We start from the raw sequence: 3,006 nt of genomic DNA on the forward strand, positions 1-3,006 counted from the left end.
AATGTGTCCACATTTTTTTCACAGAAAATGACTATAGTATAAGGTCCCTAACATAGCAAGAGTGATCATAAAAAGATAAAATATCCAAACATTATAAATACACACACACACACACACACACACACACACACACACACATATATATATATATATATATTATATATATATATATATATATATATATACACTCGTATATATATTATGTATATGCATAGTATATATTATAAAATACACATATTCTGTTAGATACCTTACTTTTCTCGTTGCGCAAGTTAAAGTCAAGAAGAAATTCGAGAGATTTAGTTGTTTAAATGCCAAACTTCATAAGTGTCATATTGTTAGCTTAAGTCTTTTGCAGACAAACGTTCAAAAGCGCATTGATATATTTATCGACATTTTGGAACGGATTTGCACGTATATTATATGTCAGGGGAGACCTTCTTGTTTACATAATAGGTGCCTAGCCCCTCGTTTACCTTTGAGCGATTCGTATAAGTGTTCTTGAGGCCGAGCTCACAAAGGTTCGCTTGAGGCAGAAAAAAAGAGCGAAGAAATCGTTGCTCTATGGTCCGAAGAGGAAGTGTTTAGCATAAGTGCGCGTTGCACTCCGACACTTAAAAATGCGGAAACGAGCGTCGATTGAAGACTCTCTTTATGGGGGGGCGGGCTGGTTGGAAGGGGCGAGGGTAGTTCGTTCGTCAGCGGGTGTTACAATGTCGACCAGATTATGACCTATATAAGGGGCGGGGTACTCAAATGCGAGGCACAGTTCCTACCTACCTGGTGACTTCTAAACAACAATATGAAATTCCTGGTAAGACTATAGGTATCTTCTCCCATAGTTACTTCTACCAGAACTAAGCAGACCAGTCTTCTTCTTTCATATTAGTTATGAAACTTGAGCGTACGATACTAAGTGTTCTTCGATATGATCTGGATGTTGGATTACGTTTGTGTAGCTGTCGACTATAGGTGTGTGACGAGACGGAAAATGAGTGCTGTGGCTTGTGTTCGAAGAAGATAGTTACCCATCGTACAGTTCATTCAGCTAACCCATTTTCTTTGGCTATAGAGAATAGATTTTTTGTTGCCTTTACTGTTCAAGAAGAGGTTTCAAAGTTGCCGAAAATTTCTTTTGCTTCAAATCTACCCTCAAGTTTAGGCGGAGAAAACTGGACAACATGGCATTGGAGTTCAATAAGAAGTTAATGAACGAAAGATATGTTACATTTAAAATGGAGTGTTCAGGGCATAAAATGCACACAAATAAATAACTGTTTGCACTGTGTGTCTTTAATAAAGACACATTCATAAAAATACTGTTAACATATAATGAAATAGAGGATATATTGAAGAGGAAGACGGATCTCCCAAATTTGGTAGAAGATATTTTGCTTTGCGACGTTCGATAACCTTCTCAGAAACAATAATCTTTAATGTCAAAAAGTTCAGTACCTTTCGGTTCATATCAGGCACCCACCTTATACATATCTTACGGGTCCATTGTCAGTCACTTATCTTAAGACAGAGGTGCTTATTTTCTTCATGTTTATTTGCAGGTCCTCCTCAGCTTGGCAGCCATGTGCTGCGCCCGACCTCAAGTGGTCTTCCTGGTTCCCGGAGCTGACCAGCAAGCAGGGGCAGCTCCCCCTACAATAACTCAGGAGCACATCGCAGCCATCCAGAGGAGCATCGCACCCATCTTGCAACAAATCCAGTCTGGAGCTTTCCAGAACCTTCAGCCTGTTTCGCAGTTCGTTCCAAACCAGCAGGTTGCTGTGGCTGCAGAACCTGTAGTAGGTGCTGTTCCTGGATTTGCTGCTGAGACACTTGCTTCCAACACCATTGATTCTGGTGCTGCTGCTGCTGCTGCTGCTGCTGATGCTGCTGCTGTCGCCTCATCAAACGCTGATACTGCTGTTGCTGCTGATGCTCCAGCTGCCGAAGCTTCTCCAGCTGGAGCAGAGGCCGAAGCTGCTGAGGCTGAGGCTGCCGAAGCCGAAGCTGCTGAAGCAGAGGCTGCTGAAGCTGAGGCCGCTGAAGCTGAGGCTGCTGAAGCTGAAGCTGCTGAATTAGAGGCTGCTGAAGCTGCTGAAGCTGAAGCCGCTGAGGCTGAAGCAGCTGAAGCTGGTGCAGCATAGAAAGGGCTGTCGATATTTATAATGTAGTTATGTAGATATGCAATTTTTTTTTTTTGTGAGAAATGTACCTTTTTTAACTTTATTGATAACTCGAAGTTTTATTAAACAAAATCGTGAATAGAGTCTCTGTTATCCCTTTTATGATGGTCAGGCACAATGTCGACAACCTATATGTTGTTGCGACCCCTTGTTACAGATATGAATCAGTTAGTCATCACTGTGCAATGGCAGAGTATTCCATGAGGTGGTATCTCTGTGGAGCAACCTGGAATGTTCCTGACAATTTCCAGCTATTAAGATGACTCGTCCAAGAGTCCTTGATTATGGATGAAACACATGTTCCTACAAAAAAAATGGGATTTGGCTAAATTATATATCATTTAGGAAATACAAGATGTTCTTTGGTTGTATCGTAGAGATGCAGACTGTCACATGCCCACCCAACCGCCCACCACCCCCCAAAAAAAACCGTCGTTTTTCTAAGATATAGATCAATTATATATTTGTTTGTTTATAGATTAATTTTCTGTTTGTTTCGCCATTACTAGCGAGAAGGATTTATTCTCAATTTATAAAAGTTGGAACGTTTCTTGGTTTAGAGCAATTTGATGTATTGGAGTGGGAACACTAACTCACTTCAGTACCAAATGATTAGTTCTGTCGTTGGTACTTCCTGAGTGTCATCTAAGATTTCTGGAATCTCGGTTTTTGCCAAATGCCGAACAATTTATGCAAAACTTATGTAGTACGTACTACAATGAATAGTCATTTACTGTATCTGTGATAATGCAAGAGCAGCATCAACCACCGTCTGGTTCTGTTAACCGTTAAAGGGAATATATATATTAAAAATATATATATATAT

General features: G+C 40.5%; 1 protein-coding gene across 1 annotated transcript; it reads left to right on the forward strand.

Moving 5' to 3' along the window:
- Positions 1–758: 758 nt before the first annotated feature.
- Positions 759–2,259, forward strand: LOC135223239 (uncharacterized abhydrolase domain-containing protein DDB_G0269086-like). Its single transcript, XM_064261729.1, has 2 exons — positions 759–814; positions 1,560–2,259. Exons 1-2 carry the CDS (start codon positions 803–805, stop codon positions 2,139–2,141), a joined length of 594 nt encoding a protein of 197 aa, XP_064117799.1. The 5' UTR covers positions 759–802; the 3' UTR covers positions 2,142–2,259.
- The last annotated feature ends 747 nt before the right edge of the window (positions 2,260–3,006 follow it).

This window comes from Macrobrachium nipponense, chromosome 8 (assembly GCF_015104395.2).
Source record: "Macrobrachium nipponense isolate FS-2020 chromosome 8, ASM1510439v2, whole genome shotgun sequence".
Classification (NCBI taxonomy): domain Eukaryota; kingdom Metazoa; phylum Arthropoda; class Malacostraca; order Decapoda; family Palaemonidae; genus Macrobrachium; species Macrobrachium nipponense.